Raw genomic sequence first — 17,474 nt, forward strand, 5'->3', positions numbered from 1 at the left:
AACGTGGAGTGAAATCACATTTTCTTTTACCACACCCACCTCCAGAATTGTAAAAGGCCCTGAAAACACATTTTCTAAATCAGTTTCTTTTCTCCGTGATAGAGTCTTACATGAAAACATAATTTTCTTCTGTGAGAGATTTCTCTCTGTGCCTTTCTCTCTGGTTTGAAGTAGGTGATGTCTAAGTGGAAAAAATTGATGTCATGCATTTTTGAGCACCAATCAGGATTTAACAACATTTGAATCAAAATTTAGGGATGTGAGGTTGTTTGTTTATGTTTCCAAGCTAGTGTCACTCAGAGGTGATCATGTAATTTCCACACAGTCCCGACGAAGCAGATTGGCTCTGTTTTTGAGTGTTAAACCCTTAATAAAAACTACATAAACATACATTTGTTTCTTAACCACAACTTTGATTGTTGCTTAATTAGTAATGAATATTTAATGTTATAGAGAAATATTAAAGATTTTTAAAGTTTTAGGGGCTTTATTCTTGTAGGTTCACAAGTTATCAAAATTCTTGTCAAGTTAACAAACTACGTGGGAGTCGTTGACATATTTACCAGCCACTGAGCAGCAATTTAGTATCACACTTCCATAAAGTTGTAGGACAAACAACAAAACAACTCCAAAAACACTGGATCCTACATTTCACATGATGCAACTCAACAGCATCATATATTAGATCTTCTCTGATTGGGATATGTCCTTGTCTTTTAAACTTGATGTTCCCGGTTTGTAATGTAAGGTTTCTGTATCTGTTTTCTCAAGCCCATGTGATGTCACTCCTTTAGAGCCACAGAAGACCTTATACAACTGTTTTCACAGACTGGGTAGAACTAATCATGGCGGCAAACAGCACATCAGGTGTAAAATGAAGTGCCCGTTTACCTTTTAAAAAGGCACATACAAAAAAAAAAATCTAATCATCTGTAATAAACATTGTGTATAATGCTTCAATATCAGTTCTTAAGTAGCTCTCAGTGTAAATGGTTATTAGTTTGCAGTTTACAATAACATGCCCAACATCATGGGTTTCCAGTCTTTTACTGATGAAAAACAAAATTACAATTTCAAAGTCATTCTGAACAGCCACTGGAACATTTTAATTTTAAAGATATTTTGGTGTTTTACCTTTTTAATTTGAAAGAGACAGGAGAAAATGCAGCTGAGGTCCCCAGCCAGGATTTGACTTGGGGACATTCAGTTTATCGGAGTTAACTTGGATGAGTGACTTGCCATGGTGAGCTCAGGACAGATGGCTTATTAACAACAACACTAGTGGTCGACCGATATGGGTTTTTCAGTGGCCGATGCCGATATTTAGGGAGCAGGGTGGCCGATGGCCGACACATAATGCCGATATCACAACAAAGGAAAAAGTATGTCCATAATTCCATGCAGAGTATAGTCTGAAATATATGGTTTTTGCCAGTAATGTGTTGTTTTAGATGGATTTTTTATTAATTAATGAAATGGAAAAACACACTGGTGTAGATTTCAGAACAGGACTGGTGTTTAATGGAGAGTGGGGTACAATTTGTCAGAAGTGATGTCATTCAACTACATTATTGTCTACTGTATAACAAAATATATTTGAAGCTAGTCAGTAATAGTTTTAGATTACATCTGTTGTCATTTAAGAGGAATATCTGCCTTGTGAGTGCAGGTATTGGCCGATGCAGATTATCTCAAAATCCCAGATTAATCAGTCTATCACTAAAGAACACAATCATATAACAAGAGCATATTAAAATACGCAAAGCACCATAAATACAAAAGCTAAACACAGTGATAACTTAAAGTGTAAAACGCCTGCAATTCAAATGAAATAACATTAAAATAGACAACATACCATAAATAATTACAGAGAAAATGACATGGTTTACTTTTTCAAGAGTCAAAGAGCCGCAGGAAATGTGCTTCTTTTGAACCTCCCATATTTAAAACAGTTGTCCACACCTACTTCAGAAGGCATATACTCAAAGAGGGGAGCTGCTGGGTGCATGTTAACCACTAGGCCAACAGATGCTCACACTGAAACTTTTGAATTAATTGAAATATGAGATGATTGGGTGTTACTGCAGCAGGACTGAAAGTAGTGTGAGATTTTTTCGTTAGTCACAGAAAAACTGGTATAATTTGTTAGATACGAGACACTTACCCGCCTGCGGGAAACTGCACACATTTCACCTCAAAGAAAAAAAATCTGTTTTCTGCACACATCGTTTGGTACGTATAGATTTTTCACTTCCTGAATCTATGAGCCAAAATGATGACTGATGTGTCTTTGCACTTTCAGACCTTCTCCGGATGTTCTTTGACTGTCTGTATGATGAGGACGTCATCTCGGAGGACGCTTTCTACAAGTGGGAGACGAGCAAAGACCCTGCCGAGCAGCATGGTAAGGGTGTGGCCCTCAAGTCTGTTACGGCCTTCTTCACCTGGCTGCGGGAAGCGGAGGAGGAATCGGAAGATAATTGACAAGGGAGACACCCGGGGACATGGCGTAGTAGAACTGCATCCTTACAGCAGAACAAACATTCAAAATGGGTGTATGGGCAGGACGACATGTTTACGGCTGGAATTTTTTTCTGCGGTACGGTTCTGAAACATGCCGCCATTTTGAGTTTGGATTCCAACGGCGGAAGCACTAAATACCTGTATTATACATAGAAAATATTTTTGTTTTAAATTTTAACTTACTTTTCTTTTGTTACTTTTTAAGAAGAGACTTAAAAGATACATAGCTTCTGGACTCCTTAATTTATTATTTTTTTAAGGACTGCAAATACAAAAGTTATTTAACATTTGCAGATGCTCACAAATGAGAACAAGACAACAGAAATAACAATATAATTAATTATAATAACAAAATAATAATTGTGAAATAAATAGTCTCCCTGGATTCCACACTGTTGGGTTTGAAACAGGGTAAAACAAAATTATTTTTGGGATGAATGGGGGAAGCAGAGATAAAAAGGAGTTGATGCACAGAAACTATTAACGTTGTCTGTGTATGACGTTTGAGGTCAAAGGTTATCTCCTAATAACCAGGAAGTGTTCCCCTCAGCCTTGGCTCGCTCTACATTGAAATGTACATACACCTCATAAGAGGTAAAGATATGCATTCAAGAAGCGATGCAAGTCGGTCCACAGAACTGTTGAAACAAACGCAGACGAACGAACCGGATACATTCAAATAAAATGAGCAAAAAAATGCAACTTTAAAAAGTTAATGGCCAGGGTCACTGAACATAAAATGCTTGTAATTCTTCAGACCTACAGAGCAGATTAAAGCTTGTAAATACATTAAAGTCAAAAAAGGTGTTTAAAAAAAATGCTGGTTCTCATGATTTGTTCTTTTGATGGTTGGTGTTCAGAGATGTGGGTTTCACTTGCAAGTTGTTTCTTTTTTGGAGACTTAAGGTGTGTGTGTGTGTGTGTGTGTGTGTGTGTGTTAAACTGAATAAGTTTTCCCGTTTTGGATGCCTCATCATCCTCAGAAGAAGAACTGAATGATTTGACCAGGAGAGGAACAGCTGGAGTCATTGGGAGCCACTGGTTTGGTCTGCTGATCAATTAAAATGATCAGCAATTGTTATGAATTAACTCACAATCAGTGCCTTTTGCTGTGAAATTATTGCAGTACTTCCTAACCACACTTTACACATTTGTGTGTCTACTGTGTAGAGATCCAGTTGAGATGTGTTTCGGTGTGGTCAGGCATGCAGTTGCATTCATTTTACAATGTCTGTTGTGATTGCTTATCAGATCACCAAATGTGGTTTGTGTAATTGTATGCCCACAGGCCTCTGATGCATTCACGTCTTTACAGCTGTTCACTTGTTTTCTGATCACCCAAAAAGCAGTTTTAACACACCTTGTGGACATGGAGACTTGAGCTGACCAGATTATTGCTTTAACAGACATTTTCAGCCTTCTAATTGTGAGGATTTGCTGCTTTCCTGTTGTATTTCAGATTAATTTTGGGCTTGAGACTGTTCATAACCAAATAAGCTATTATGTTCATATTGGGCGAAATTGTGACATGCATTTTCCACATTCTATAGACCAAACTATTAATCCGTTATTTGAACAAATAATCGACACAATACAATTTTCTGTTACAGCTCTGATAGGGTTACTGGTGGAATTGGCTGTACTTAAACCGCACAGATTGGCCTACAGCACTTACATCATCAAACACTGACGGTGTTGTGGTATTGGATAAGTGTTCACTGCCCATTTTGTAAGAGGTAGCTTTCACTCCTGTGTATTTTCATACTTTCTATGGTATTTCGATACAGGTTTTTTTTTTGTTTTTTTTGTTTTTTATCACTCTTTCAAGAAACCAGAAATATATTTCTGGTGTTTTCTGTCTATATTTTACTCAGAATGTGTATTTAACGTTACTTCTGTAACATACTGAATTATAAAAGGACTCATCATTTTAACTTTGTTAGCATTAGACGTCTACAGCTCCTAGCAGTCTATCAAAACATCTTCAGAGCTGTAGTTTCTGAACGATATCGGTGATATTTTAAAAAAACAAACAAAAAAAGGTTAAAATAATGATGTGTTCAGATTTATATTGACATGAAGTTAAATCAAAATATGGACACTACTTCTGTAGTAGTGGTTGGGCTTTTCAGAAAGAATAAAGAAAGGGGGGAAATGATTGAGGGCACTGAATCCCATACAGCTTGGTGTACTTTTGTTTTGTAGTTTCACCGTTTCAAAGGTTCGTCTCGGCCGCCATGACAGCGGGAATCCGTCGACGTCCCGTCTGACGCCGCGACGTGACCAACGGTCCTAATGGGGCGGGGCTCTTAAACAGCGACGTCTAAATAAAGGATCGTGCAGAAATATACTCCAAATTATTTGACTTTTTCTCGACTAGTGAAAGGTAAGTTTGATTCGGATTTTGATACGTTATTAGCTAAATGTGTAGTTGCACGGATGCGCTGCTGGAAATAAACGTCGGCTGGTGGGTTTTATTCCATGCAACTGAAATGAATTTTATCTGCCTTGTGCGACGCCATCACTGTAGAAACCAGCGGACAAAATGGCGAAATTGCCGGAAATTTTGGGGGAACTCATCTTTTGGCACGTATGGAAATGATCGGAATGCTTTGGCGAAGGCTGGTGGATAAGCCAGAGAAGAGTGCACCGTCTTGAAGGCGGTGTGTGTTTTTCGTTATGAGTGCACCTTTTCTTGTGTTTAAAGATAATGGGCTTCAATGAATGAAGTGGGTTTGGCAGTCTCACCGTTTCTAACCACGCACATACACAGGAATGGGCCTCAAACCAGCGCAGTGCCAATGTGCTTTCCTGGTGTTCAGATGCGTTTCATTTTCCTCATTCAGGTAAATCTCGTGATGCCGATACGCCGAGCAGCTGCGACTCCAACACAGGAGAAGGCCCCCTCCTCTGCAGCAGAGAAAGGTTAGGCCGGGGCTGTCCATCGCCTTAACTAAAGAACCGTGAACACACAATCATCACTGATACAGAGTTCACTGTGCTCTCAGTACCCATTACAATCCACACAACCACACACTGTAGTCTGGATGGCTGTGTGGGCATGCCAACTTTGTGTTTACAACCCTCCATCAGCAAGGCAAGTCACTACACCTGAGAAATAGTGTCAGAATCAAATACAGCAATGTTCTTGGTACTTACATGCAGAAAAATAATAACGTGGATATGATGAATAAGCAGGCGCACACATTCATTGTTCAGTACTGATTCACACTCTTTCAAATGAGGAAAAGGACCATATTTAAACCATAAGCTCAACAGATCCCGGCTGTCATCAAAACATTTGGTATTATGTCTTTGAGACTTCACAGAGCACAGGCCTCACTACTAGCAGATATGACCAATCAGCAGCCAGTCACAAGGCCCCAAATAGTGCACCACAGTTTGGAAATCTGACATAACACAAGGGAAATCACATGCACATCCAGGGCAGTAACAGTATCAACCTTTAAACTCTCTGAAGATGAGGACATCCTCGAAATCCTGGTAGCGTAGTGGTTAAGGTGCATATCGTACAACAATATAACATGCACGGTTTGATTCTAGCCTGAGACTTCTGTTGCATGTTGTACAGTCTATCCTCTACATCAGGGTATGTTAAACTATGGGTCCTGGCCCAAAATGGGAATGTGAACTTGTATTTCTAAAAATCTGTACTTTAAATTTTTTTTATTTACTTTTAAAGTTAAAAAGGCTCCTACAGTGGCCACTCTCTTGCTAAATTCCTTGTGCTGCGTGGACCCCCCCCCCCCAAAAAAGCAGAACAAATGAAAGAATAATTATAGAAAACTGCAAAACACAATGTTTCCATAGCGAAACAGTCAGTCGACTACCTGGTATTTGTAACAAAACCTACAGAGCTGTGTGTATTCTTTGGAAATGTAATACGTTTGCCATTTGAGGTGACTAAATAACACGTCTTCCTTTTCATTTGCAGTAGTTTTAATGTAGATATTATAGTGGTTAATTATACATCCCCAGGATAAATAAATGTATCACCACTCTATAAACTAAAGGTATGAATGCCAAAAACTAAAACAAAGAGAAATTGGCATTATCCACATTGTGTTTTGATTTAACTTTGTGGTGCTGTCAGGGTTATCGCACTTTTTTTTTTTTTCAATGGCTCTCTGTCCTCTCAGAGCCTGAAGTCTCCTCAGAGGAGTCGCCCTCTGCCGACGAGGAGCACGCTGCATCTTCAGCTGCTACAGCCGAGGCTGAAGACGCCAAGGCCATGGGCGAGACCGAGCCCACAGAGAATGGAGAAAAGTCTGAAGGAGCCACGGCGGAGAAGGGAGGAGAAGGAACGGAAAAGAAAGAGTGAGTTTCACCAGAGAGCTAATCTGCAACTCTGAACACTGCGATATTTCACTTTGATAGCACTTTTATCCGTTTATTATCCTTACCTCTGCTGGATAACAGCAGCCTGCCCCACTAATGGATGCAGTGTTGCATTTCCAAAATATGTGACCGGTCACAGCCACATTTGTTAGGTAGATCTCAGACAGATGTACCAGTCGCTTTGCCCGCAGTCTTGGAGGAGTCCAGGAGGAGAAGACGTGATGGACATGATGAAAGTCTGGCCACTTGTTTCCAGCTCAGTCCATATCTAAAACTATCCACAAAGCTACATACAGTCAGAACAAAAAAAATTGCTTGGCAAATATATGTATTGGTATTAGTGGTTTTTAATGGCCAATGCCAATATTTAGAGAGTGGGGCGGCCGATGGCCGATAAATATTAGTCCTGTATTATTCCATGCAGAGTGCAAACTAATATACATGGCCATCTTAAGCAATAACTTTTTGTTTTAGATGGAAAATCAAAACATACATGGTTATGCTGTAGATTTCAGAACGTGACTGGTGTTTAAGAGAGAGTTGGGTCCAGTTTGTCTGAAGTCACGTCATTCAAATGCATTATTCTCTAAAGTATAACAATATATATTTAACGCTAGCCAGTAATGGTTTTAGATTTACTGTTATTTAGGATGATATATTGGCCTAGTGAGTGCAGGTATCGGCATATGCCGATTATCTCAAAATGGCAGATATCAGGTCATTTAATTGGTCTGTCACTAATGAGTACCCCGACATTAAAAGGAAACAAGTGGAAAAAACCTTCCATGATAAAGTATTGGGGTCATTTAACCTGGCTTTCCAAGTTAACTCTTAAGTTAATCATTTCTCCTCCTTTCCTTCTCTGAGACCTTAACAAAGCAAACATCCACTTTTCTGCACATAGTACACTAGCACAGCAATTCAGTTAGGGTCAAATTACTATGGTGATCATTAAGACAGATGTTCTAAAACTCCATTTTGTCTTTCCCACCGGTGACAAACGGACAAAGTGACAAATGCAAGGACTGCGCGGCTGGACAGTGCGCAACACACTGCTATGTTCTCCTACTAAGGTGAGGATGTGATAAACATAAGGGTGGTAACCATCACAGTGAAATATCGCTTCTAAAAAATGATCCACTTCACTGAACTTGCTCCTTTTGGCGACAGGTTGAAGGATGGCTACAAGTACGAGAAAGCCAAAGTCAAGAAGATGAAAAGGACGATTCCTGCGTGGGCTAGCGTCACTGCCAGCAAAAAGGTTCCTGTTACCAACTTTGCAGGCACTCAGAACAAAGTGGATAATATCCTCATCGAAGCTATTACGGTGTGTACAAACTTTGTAAATCCACCTCTCAACTTAGTCAGTCACATGTGCTTGTTTTCTTTCCTTTTTGTTTAAAAAAGAATAAAAATAATCTGTGTGATTTCTTGTCCACTTTCTTTACAGTCTTGTAATGACAGGTCTGGAGTTTCATACCAGTCCGTCATGAAATACATTGTGAAAAATTACCCAGGGATGGAACTTAACAAGAAGAAGTTTCTCATCAAGAAAGCAATGAAGAAACACTTGGAGAAGGGCACCATCAAACAGGTAAAGAATGTTGAAATTATCTAATATTATAGATAATAGCTATATAACTAATATTCAGACTTCTCCAATGCAAGGATATTTTAAAAAAGGCATCGTGTCCAGTCTGGGTGAAGAATTGGTGTGCTTTTTTTCATCAAATGTTAATTAAATTGAACTGACCCTGTGGTAAGCTCTGGACCCCTCACTTACTGTTGCTACGCCCGTCAAGCGTAGTTGCACGCCACATATGAAGATGATAATGGGGCAGATTTACTGTCGAAATACTTCAACTAATACATTTTGAATCAGTGGATCCTCGATTTTAGACAGAGGTAGACAAAAGCAGGCTTGTTATTTCTAGCTGACGACAACCATCAATTTTTCCAACTGAATTAACACTACTTGCTAGCGGATTATATTAGTTCTAATTAGCTGGCATATTGGCTAACGTTAGCTCCATGAGTTTGTTGAAAGTGCTGTCTCTGACTCACTTGAAAACCAAAATCCATAAAAGGTGTCTTAAAAATAGACTTGATGGCTATCCCAAATAATGATTTTAGCTGGGGTTGCTGGAGTGTAAACGTCCCCAAATTCACTAAAGAGCAGGGTAGAGTTGCTAACGCTTGCCTACACTCCAATAGCGTCCAGGACCATCTCCAACACAGTGGGGAAATACTGCATGGGCTAGTTGTGAAGCGCTCTTTATTTTATTTCTGTTTTTCAACGTAACCTGTAACCCCTCAAAATAATGTACTACCTGGCCTTGGAAGTAACGCTGGGTTAGGTTACTACTGTATGTTGTAAGTTGGTTAGCCTGATACGCAATTGTATTTATTTCACATTCTCACTTGAGTGAACCCAGGAAATGTCTCAGTTCTGCTTACTCTTATTTGTGCTCTGTCTCTCACACAGCTGAAGGGTAAAGGACTTTCAGGAACCTTCGCCATTGGGAAGCAGTCTACCTCCTCTAAGGTATGTTACAGCATAGGGAGGAAGTCAAGTGATGTACGATAGTTATATGCCAGACTTGTTCTTGGCAGGGAGCAGCAACTTCCTTGGGTCTTGTCTGGCAATAGTTCTTTTTATACTAGGGGTTTTGTAGAGATTACACAAATTAGATAAAACATATAAATTAGTGAGCTTTAGTGGTGAGAATTTGTTGGACAGAGACAGACTGTTTATCCCTGTTTCCAATCTCTGTGCAAAGCTATCTGGCAGGAGCTTCATATTTAATGGACAGATAGTCGTTTTTTTAATCTTCTTCTCATCTAACTCTGGCCAAGACAGTATACATGTAGTTCCCAAAATGTGGAACTATTTCATCTAATTCATGAGTTAAGATTGAATCCCGTCCAACCTAGTTTGGACTGCAGTGTTTCTTCACTGATTTCCAACTTGTTCAGTGAGACAGAGCTTGTGCTCAGCAGCAGAATATCTTCAGTAGGAGATAACAGTACGATATTTTATAGGTCTAATCTTTAAATCAGTGACGTAGTATCAACAGTTTCCTTTTCCCATTTTTCCCTATGAGACTGGGATGTGTTTGGTTGTAATCGTCATGTCTGTAAATGGATGGTGTTTTAGAAAGCTGCTCAGAAGACTGAGTCTTTGGGAGACGCTCTTCCTCTCATCATCACTCGGCTCTGTGAGCCCAAAGAGGCCTCCTACAATCTGATCAAGAAATACCTGGAGCAGCACTTCCCCAGTCTCAACATTGAGAACAGGTACATGTGTACATTTACATTGGTGATTCATCTGATCCTTTTTCATTTTAAGAAGGTTTAAAGTGTTATACATTTCCAGAAAAAAACAATTAGCTTAATCTGACCAACATTAAACTCCCCCAATATTGAGGTATTAATGATATGAAATAAAGTAGATGCAAGCAACTTGTTGCGTTTGGGAAGCTGTAACCTGTGAAAGTTGAATGTTTTCCTTGATAATATAAGATATAAATCCATCTCAGATCAAAACTGGAATCAGTTAACAGTCAGAGAAACAGTGTGGTTAATAGTCGGACGTAATGCATTACCACGACAACCAAAAACTGACCAGCTGGAGTGTTCACTAACGATATGCTGCGTTAACATCACTACACTGTAAAGTTTATTGTACTTTACTGTCTGAGTAGCTATTACTTACAACATGATAGAAACTTATGTGCGCGTATCAGCTGTAATCAGTTATACAGTCGATGGTCCTGTCACGCACTGCACACGATAACTCCCACTACGTTTTATGGTGCGCTTACTTTACCGCGGGGGTGTGGGGGGTGCCTCCGCCGATGCATTGGTAAAATGCATGCTGCAGACTGTATATAAGACGGTGGCAGGTGAAAGTGCGACGCGTTTTCTGTCAACTGTCCTCCAACACCTCACGCACAGATGCCATAATGCAAATGAACAGCACATTAAACCAAGAGGAGGAAACAAAATAATAAAATGAAGACCCTCTGTTAGCTAACTTTCTGCAATAACTATGCTAGCTAACTACACCTGGCTAACTACAACTTAGTTAACTTAGCTAACTAAACTAGAAAGACCAACCAACAATCAGACACAGACATAACTACTGTAAGTTCTAAGTAAATTACATGATAAATTGGTTAGCTAGCTCACAACGATGTTTATGGGTTTGATGCTCAGGTGTAACAGTGCGCCTTCACAAGCTTGGAGAATGACATATGACTTATGGAATTATTATAGTCTACATCACAACCCTGTTTTAACAACTAAGCAATTTTGCAATTTTGAGCACAAAATTAAGCCATTTGTCAAAAAATATTTGACGAACTATGTGGGTAATCAACATTGTAAGGAAATGAAAATATGAAATATCATAGAAATGTCAAAATACACTGGAGGGGGGGCTTTAAAAGGTAGAAGCTTGAATATGAATAATTTACTGACTCTGGTTCGTCCTCAGGCCAGACGTCCTGAAGGTAGCCCTGTTGAAGGCAGTAGAGAAAGGACAACTGGAGCAAATCACTGGGAAAGGAGCTAGAGGGACCTTCCAGGTAACATTACCTATAACACGGTTTAATTTTTTTGTTGAGTCACATCTGCTGCTAACACATAAATTGTTCAATTATGTTGAAGAGCATTTGGCAACATGAATGCTTCTTCCCTCAATCGTTAAAATTAAAGGCACCATGCTGGATAAAGATGCTGTGTTTGTCATGTCACAAGTTCTCCTCTCACTCTCCATTTTTAAGCATTAAAGAATAAAATCTTATAAGATGCATTTTATTTGCAAGTAAAAAGCAAATCTGGATTTTTTTGGTGTGTTTTTTTATTTTATGTTTTTTTAGAATTGGGTATTGCAAGATAAAGATATTGGCAGTTAATATTACCTAATAAAACATTAAACCCAGTGAGAAATAAAAGTGTTTGTCATACTGGCAGCATAAAAGAGAACTGACTGCATAGCTAGAAGCTTACAGATTCAGTGAAGGACAAATGATAATGGAAAATATCCTAAAAATGTTTATGTCTGACTGTCACAGCTGAAGCGAACTGGTAACCGGGTCCTGCTGAAGGGCGGCGCCCTAGAGGACGCCATCACAACCGCCATTACAGCAATGAATGAACCTAAAACCTGCAGCACCACCACTCTCCGCAGATACCTAGTAGACGCCAACAAGGATAGAAAGGAGTATCAATTAGGTGAGACCCCCCACCTCTCCTGCTTGCATGTCTTCGCAAGACTGCTGCCGACTTCTAACTGCTTTTTCAGGTTATTACAAATTGGGCATAATTCAAAGGTGCAAGTAAAGTATTTTCAAGTAATTAGTTTCCAAATGGAAAAGCACACTAAATTTACTCAATCATCATTTAGAATGTTTTCAGTTTTGTTCTTCGTGTTTACTATTGATTACTACTGATTTCTTTATTGGATGCTATTTTAACCATCAACTCAAGCTGATCACTGCCACGATTCTCTTTAGAGAATGAAACAAACTTACACCCACGTTTCAAGCCTATAAGAGGTGAGCTGTAGAGATATTGTGTGAGTGTGACTTTAAGGACTTTCATTTTATAACATGAAACCCAAACAACAAGGTTTGTCCATCCAAAATGGTGTTACTAAAAGGGTAATATTTTTTACTTTAGTGGCCAATCTGAGGAGGACCCTGACAAAGTGTAAAGTACTCGGCTGGATGGAGCAGATCACTGGCCACGGCTTCACTGGGACCTACCAGCTTTCGTTCCCTTTCTACCCAAGGTATGTCGAATACATTTGGAGAAAAGGGTTCCATTATTTAGTCATTTTATACTCTTAATACCTTTTTTCTTCATGACACTTTGTCTCAAGGTTTAAAAAATCTCAACATTATTGTCAAAAACAACACTGTGGCACACAAAAATACAGACAGTTCTCCTGCTTATGAGATATGGACCTTGTTATAAAATATTTATCTCCTAGTTGAGAGATTCTAAGTGCACAATAATGAGATGGATATAATAATAAACATCTCCAATTTTTGTTTAATATTTTTAGTGAATGCAATGTGCTACCATAGTAGTTTCAAATTCATACAGATATGTGAGGTTAGAGGGAAGCGCGGTGGTGCAGTGGTTAGCACTGCCTCACAGCAAGAAGGTCGTAGGTTCAAACCCTGGTTGCCCCGGCCTTTCTGTGTGGAGTTTGCATGTTCTCTCCGGGTACTCTGGCGTCTTCCCACCATCCAAAGACATGCAGGCTAGATTAATTGGTGTGTCCAAAATTGTACTTAGGTGTGAGTGGTTGTCTGTCTATGTGTGGCCCCGCGATGGACTGGCGACCTGTCCAGGGTGTACCCCGCCTTTCGCCCAATGTAAGCTGGGATTGGCTCCAGCCCCCCGCGACCCTGTATGCAGCATAAGCGGTTGACGATGGATGAGGGGTTAGAGGGTGGTGGATGAAAATTACCTAAGGTTTTGGAAAATTCACAGTAAAGGGCCTAACAGACAGGCCAACACAACTAATATGCTTGTATTTATACCCGTTCTCAGATCTCTTCTTTTCTCTTTCTCTCTGTAGTCCTACCATCCTGTACCCAGACAAGTTCAAAGAGCATCCAGTGAAAAACCCTACACCTACACCCAAGCGAAGGCGGGCGGCTCACTCTTCTGACGAGTCAGAAGAAGAGTCAGAAGACGAGGAAGACGAAGAGGAAGAAGAAGAGGAAGAGTCTGAGGAAGAAGCTCCCCCCCGTAAGAGGTAGGTGTAGAAAATATTATCTGTACTTTGTATTAGTGGTCGAACGGTATTGGTGTTTTCAATTGCATATGCCAATATTTAGAGAGCAGGGCAGCCGATGGCGGATAAATAATACTAATATCAAAACAGAGAAAAGTCTTGTATTATTCCATGCAGAGTACAATCTAATATACACGATTATCTTAGCCAGTAACGTGTTGTTTTTAGATGGATTTTTTTATTAATTGATGAAATAAAAAAATACATTGGGTTATGCTGTAGACTTAAGAACGTGACTGTTGTTTTAGGGAGAGTGGGTTACAGTTTGTCAGGAGTGACGTCATACAGCTGCATTTTACACTCCACATTATAACAATATATATTTAACGCTTGCCATTAATAGTTTTTGATTACATGATTACTGTTTAAATAAATGTACAGTATGGAGTGCAGGCTTTACACTTTTTTTCTTCTTTTCTTTTCTCAGTGACGCTATTTTCCAATAACGTGTGTGTGTGTGTGTGTGTGTGTGTGTGTTTAATTATGCTCCTTTTACTTAAGTAACAGCTGCCTGTTCAAATTACTCTTAGGCAATCTCAGAAGAGGCCTCCACCCAAGGCCCGCCGTCCTCCACCACCCAAGAAATCTCAGAGCGCAAGTTCGTCAAAAGCTAAAGCCCGGGGGCGCCCCCTCGCAAAGAAGTCTCCAGCTAAGAAATCTGTCTCTCCAGCCAAGAAAACGGTGTCTTCAGCCAAGAGATCGACAGGGAAACAGTCAGCCTCTAAGAAGGAATCAACGCCACCACCTAAAGCCACACCTGTCAAGAGAGGAGCTCCTGCAAGAAAGCCCAAAACACCAGCTGTTAAAAAGCTAACCAAAAGGGGGTCCAAGCAACCTGTGTCCAGAGATTCATCCCCTGAGGAGGCTGTGGTCACAAAGGAGACGTCAAGGAGCGGGTCGAAGCGATCAAAATCCGAAGAGTCATCCCATGAGGAGCCTGCAGTTAAAAAGCCAGCGACCAAAAGTGGGTCCAGGCGGCACGAGAATGAAGAGTCATCCCCTAAAGCGCCTGTAGTCAAAAGGGGGGCGAAGAGCAAGAAGCAGTCCACTCGTAAGTCCAAGAGGGGGAAATACTGAGCCCAGGATAGCCTTCCATGGACTGGGCCGCTCTGAATATGCAGCGGTCTGCCGCTTTGTTTCAGTGCTCTCTCTCTCTCTCATTCTCTTTTTATGATTGTTTTCACCCTTTTTAATGGGGCAGTAGGTTTTTTTTATTTTTATTTTGTAGAATTAGAACGTTATCCTACCAGTTAAGTTAACTGTACATTGAGAGTTTCTGAATTTCCTTTTTAATCACCATGTGTAGAAAAAGCTCAGTTAGTGTTGCCGTTAAAACAGATGTATGACCAGCTGCCAGGTCGGGAAAGCATAGCAAGATCCGACATACTGTAACTAGAGCCACGTAGTGACTTCTGTTTTTATATCTGTTCCTCATCCAGTCTTTAGGTGATGGCAGCACATGTTCCTAATATCACGTTAAGTGAAATATCAGTGTTTTGAAGGGATGAAAAGAATATCCATTTTTAAGTTAAAATGTGGGTTGAAAAGTTTGACCAGTTACTAATGATATTAATATTTTATAAAACAGAGATTTTAAGGTTATTGTCCTGAGTTCTGGGATAAAACTACAGTATTTTGGCCATGCGGTACTGCAGCAGAATCTGCATTTTTATCCATATTTGTCCTTATATAATTTTATTATTAACGATGATTTGTTTATTTAAAACACAAAATTGCCCCCAAAAAACCTGCCAGGTTGAGGACTTCAGAGGATAAAACACTATGTTAGTATTAATTTCAAACATTTGGGGGAAAGTGTCGTCTTTTTTTATTTTGTTTTGGGTTTTTTGTGTGTGTGTGTGTGTGTGTGTGTGTGTGTGTGTGTGTGTGTGTGTGTGTGTGTAAACAAGCATATACATAAATTGATTTTATTGCTTCACAGCTGTAATTCAGTACCAAACTGTATGAAATGCGTGTTGTGAATAAGAAAAAGGAGGATAATAGCTCATACATACCCTGCATGCATGTATTCCTTGTGTTGTTAAGCTTTTTTTCCAAGTCATTAATAAAATGGCTATATTTGTAAATTCTTGCTGGGGGGTGTTTATGTTTTATTATATTATTTTAGCATACAGGGGACAAAATTAAAAACTAACAGCACATTTCCCTTGTTCCAGAACATAAACTAGTATTTTGTAGTTTATTGAACTTGACAGTTGTCTGTCATAAATTTATAAGTTTGTGGGTTTCTTTGTTCTGCACAAAACAACACAGTATTGTATAATCATGCCACAGGGCAACGCTTCCCAACTGGGGTTTGTTAGGACAAAATGATTAACTAAATGGTTTAAATGATTCACCTGATTTCACTTCCTGAGGGTTAACCAGAACATTATCATCAACAACAACAAAACTAAGGGGATTTCTTTATGATAAATCATCAAAAAAGAGCACATATCATTTTTACAGCCTTCTTGTTTAAAGTGGAGAATATTATTCTACGTTTTTGATTTCTTGAGCAAGTTATGAGTTTTGAATTAAATTTTTTGAGGGCGATACTTTGCCACTTTTCTTAAATGAATTGATTACTTTAATTTCTGCAAGTTTGTATCAAATGTTGAAACCAAATACTATATTGCCTACATGTGGGAGAGGTATAAGGGGCATGTGTAGTGGTGGAAAGTAATTACATTTATTCAAGTATGATCCATCTAATATGCTACTTTCTACTTCTACTCCACTTTATGTCAGTAACTACTGTACTTTGTACTCCCTTTCATTTATCTGACATCTATAGTTACTAGTTACTTTTCAGGTTGATTTTATGTTTATTTGACAGGGACAACGGGGGTGGTGATGGTGCAGTAGATAAGACACATGCCTTTGGTGTGAGAGAGGGACCCGGGTTCAATTCCCCATTCTGACCCATCCATCAATGTGTCCCTGAGCAAGACACTTAACCCGTAGTTGTTCTAGAGGGATGCGACCTCTGACATATATAGCAATTGTAAGTCGCTTTGGATAAAAGCATGAGCTAAATGAATTAATGTAATGTAAGAGCGCGCAGTACATGCATTGTACCAGACATAGCTCAAAGCTAATTCTCTTCTGCAGTCCCTGGGCAGGTGACCATGGTACACAGAATATAACCATTAAAGATTAATAATAAATCCAAATCTTAAATTTCATAAAAAGCTGGACAAATAAAATCAAACCACATGTAATAGACTAAAAAGCAGACCCAAATTTACCAATCATCCCAAAACAACAATAAATACCCATTTAAAACACAACATCAACAATCCCAATGCAACAATACACAATCCATCAGTACCGATAATGGCCACATCCAGTGTGGCACAGCTCAATGACTACAGTGATTAAGATTCCCAACCCTTTTTGGTTTGTGGCACCTCACAAACAAAGCAGTGTCTGGTTGGGGGTTGGGTCAGCTTTATTTCCTCTCTAAACTTCACAGAGGATTTCGTTTAAATATTAAATATATTGTTTAAGGCTTTAACAGGTAAAAATGTCCAATATTTTTGAAAAACCTATAGATTATAGAAAACTCAAAAAGATAAATACAATTTTAAATAGCAAAACGTTTTTTTTATTCTTTTCCACCCTATTAATCATTTCATGACCCCGAACTTATCTTGTGACCCTTGGGAGAGAAGTTAGAAAACACTGGGTTAAACTACTAAACTCAACTACTGATCTGTAAGTAAAGTTATCCTGGCCTCCAGAAGCTACAATAGTACAGTGCTGCTTACACATT

The 17,474-nt window shown here is 39.3% G+C and overlaps 2 protein-coding genes across 15 annotated transcripts in view; both read left to right on the forward strand.

Moving 5' to 3' along the window:
- eif4g3a (eukaryotic translation initiation factor 4 gamma, 3a) overlaps positions 1 to 3,341 on the forward strand; it is a 65,859-nt gene extending 62,518 nt beyond the window's left edge. For all 11 annotated transcript variants that reach the window (XM_046075445.1, XM_046075447.1, XM_046075439.1 and 8 more), the window contains one exon: positions 2,303 to 3,341. In XM_046075445.1, coding sequence (XP_045931401.1) covers positions 2,303 to 2,484 — 182 coding nt within the window. In that variant the 3' untranslated portion in view covers positions 2,485 to 3,341. The remainder of the gene's footprint in view (positions 1 to 2,302) is intronic.
- A 1,432-nt stretch (positions 3,342 to 4,773) lies between these two features.
- Positions 4,774 to 15,783, forward strand: hp1bp3 (heterochromatin protein 1, binding protein 3). 4 transcript variants are annotated; one of them, XM_046028705.1, is made up of 15 exons: positions 4,877 to 4,909; positions 5,054 to 5,186; positions 5,370 to 5,448; positions 6,684 to 6,861; positions 7,893 to 7,955; positions 8,053 to 8,209; positions 8,333 to 8,476; positions 9,368 to 9,427; positions 10,040 to 10,179; positions 11,381 to 11,471; positions 11,961 to 12,120; positions 12,402 to 12,443; positions 12,568 to 12,679; positions 13,478 to 13,657; positions 14,227 to 15,783. In XM_046028705.1, the coding sequence occupies exons 3-15, from the start codon at positions 5,382 to 5,384 to the stop codon at positions 14,771 to 14,773; spliced, it is 1,941 nt and encodes a 646-aa protein (XP_045884661.1). In that variant the 5' UTR covers positions 4,877 to 4,909; positions 5,054 to 5,186; positions 5,370 to 5,381; the 3' UTR covers positions 14,774 to 15,783. The 4 variants fall into 4 exon arrangements, with proteins under 4 accessions (XP_045884660.1, XP_045884662.1, XP_045884663.1 ...); XM_046028704.1 differs by lacking the exon at positions 5,054 to 5,186 and having other exon boundaries at positions 4,774 to 4,909; XM_046028706.1 differs by lacking the exons at positions 5,054 to 5,186; positions 12,402 to 12,443 and having other exon boundaries at positions 4,774 to 4,909.
- Positions 15,784 to 17,474: the final 1,691 nt, after the last annotated feature.

Source organism: Micropterus dolomieu, linkage group LG18 (assembly GCF_021292245.1).
Source record: "Micropterus dolomieu isolate WLL.071019.BEF.003 ecotype Adirondacks linkage group LG18, ASM2129224v1, whole genome shotgun sequence".
In the NCBI taxonomy this organism is placed as follows: domain Eukaryota; kingdom Metazoa; phylum Chordata; class Actinopteri; order Centrarchiformes; family Centrarchidae; genus Micropterus; species Micropterus dolomieu.

What these genes read in the sequence shown, in the direction of transcription:
- hp1bp3 (XM_046028704.1), top strand. Translation starts at nt 5,382, where the DNA reads ATGCCGATACGCCGAGCAGCTGCGACTCCAACACAGGAGAAGGCCCCC. An exon ending in AGAAGGGCACCATCAAACAG is followed by an intron (nt 8,477 to 9,367) that starts GTAAAGAATGTT and finishes TCTCTCACACAG; the next exon opens with CTGAAGGGTAAAGGACTTTC. An exon ending in AGTCTCAACATTGAGAACAG is followed by an intron (nt 10,180 to 11,380) that starts GTACATGTGTAC and finishes GTTCGTCCTCAG; the next exon opens with GCCAGACGTCCTGAAGGTAG.